This window comes from Narcine bancroftii, chromosome 3, assembly GCF_036971445.1.
Source record: "Narcine bancroftii isolate sNarBan1 chromosome 3, sNarBan1.hap1, whole genome shotgun sequence".
Lineage (NCBI taxonomy): Eukaryota > Metazoa > Chordata > Chondrichthyes > Torpediniformes > Narcinidae > Narcine > Narcine bancroftii.
Window position 1 is genome coordinate 255,346,396 of NC_091471.1, and position 1,944 is coordinate 255,348,339.

Consider the following 1,944-nt stretch of genomic DNA (forward strand, 5'->3'; position numbering starts at 1 on the left):
AGGAAAACCCAAACTTTGCTGGCAATTTTCACATACTGCTTATAAATAGATCCCAGCCAACGAGCAGTGAGTCTCGGAAAGCATTGCTGGGGCTTCCTTCTGTGATATCGATTTGATGCTGACAGTTGTTCAGCTCGTTCTTCTACCCCTGATGCTCCCAACCAACAACTAAAGGCAGATTAGTGGTCATTGTCCGACTGAAGTTTGAGGGCCTGGCTATGATGGAATTGGCTGGTGCAGCAGCTGAGCTTCAATGATGCTATGTCCACAGAGAATCCCTGGGGGTTAGGGCATGTACTGGAAAATTCAAAGGCTTTTCTGATTACTATCAAGCCTTATTCTGCAGCTGTATTTCATTCCCAGAGACTCCAAAGGGGATTAATTCTAAAAGCCAAATCATCTATTTGATAGGATTTGGGGGCAGCCAACATTTAATGCCCAACTTCACACCTGGAGAGCTGAATTCATGTTTGTCAAACAAGAAAATCTGAAGATGCTGCAGTCAAGTTCAACCCACATGCATGTTGGAAAAATGTAGCTGGTCTTGCAACATCCATAGGAAGTAAAGGAGAGCCATCATTGGTGCTGAAGAAGGCCAACTCAACACTGGCATTGATTTCAAGAGGAATAGAATATAAGGGATGTGATGCTGAGGCTTCATAAGGCACTGGAGAGACCTCATATGGAGTATCATGAGGCACTGGAGAGACCTCATATGGAGTATCATGAGGCACTGGAGAGACCTCATATGGAGTATCATGAGGCACTGGAGAGACCTCATATGGAGTATCATGAGGCACTGGAGAGACCTCATATGGAGTATCATGAGGCACTGGAGAGACCTCATATGGAGTATCATGAGGCACTGGAGAGACCTCATATGGAGTATCATGAGGCACTGGAGAGACCTCATATGGAGTATCATGAGGCACTGGAGAGACCTCATATGGAGAATCATGAGGCACTGGAGAGACCTCATATGGAGTATCATGAGGCACTGGAGAGACCTCATATGGAGTATCATGAGGCACTGGAGAGACCTCATATGGAGTATCATGAGGCACTGGAGAGACCTCATATGGAGTATCATGAGGCACTGGAGAGACCTCATATGGAGTATCATGAGGCACTGGAGAGACCTCATATGGAGTATCATGAGGCACTGGAGAGATCTCATATGGAGTATCATGAGGCACTGGAGAAACCTCATATGGAGTATCATGAGGCACTGGAGAGACCTCATATGGAGTATCATGAGGCACTGGAGAGACCTCATATGGAGTATCATGAGGCACTGGAGAGACCTCATATGGAGTATCATGAGGCACTGGAGAGACCTCATATGGAGTATCATGAGGCACTGGAGAGACCTCATATGGAGTATCATGAGGCACTGGAGAGATCTCATATGGAGTATCATGAGGCACTGGAGAAACCTCATATGGAGTATCATGAGGCACTGGAGAGACCTCATATGGAGTATCATGAGGCACTGGAGAGGCCTCATATGGAGTATCATGAGGCACTGGAGAGACCTCATATGGAGTATCATGAGGCACTGGAGAGATCTCATATGGAGTTTCATGAGGCACTGGAGAGACCTCATATGGAGTATCATGAGCAGTTTTTGGCCCCTCATTAAAGGAAGGCCGTGCTAACGTTAGAGAAGATTCAGAGGAGGTTCTCAAGGGTGGTTCCGAGAATGATGAGGAGTGTTTTGCAGTTCTTTGACTGCATTCATTGGAATTTAAGAGAATAAGGCGGGAAAGGGATTTCATCAAAACATTTTGAATGTTGAATGGCATGGACAGATTAGAGGTAGAAAGGTGGGAGAGTTCTGGACAAGAAGGAACAACTTCAGTATTGAAGGGTGTGGAGGAATTTCTTTAGTCAAAGGATAGTCAATCTTCGGAATTTGTTGGTACCGACAAATGTGGAGGCCAA

At 45.7% G+C, this 1,944-nt stretch overlaps 1 protein-coding gene across 1 annotated transcript; it reads left to right on the forward strand.

Annotated features, from left to right (window-relative positions):
- The first annotated feature begins 646 nt into the window (after window positions 1–646).
- Window positions 647–1,642, forward strand: LOC138756815 (uncharacterized). Its single transcript, XM_069923204.1, has one exon. The coding sequence runs from the start codon at window positions 647–649 to the stop codon at window positions 1,640–1,642; it is 996 nt and encodes a 331-aa protein (XP_069779305.1).
- The last annotated feature ends 302 nt before the right edge of the window (window positions 1,643–1,944 follow it).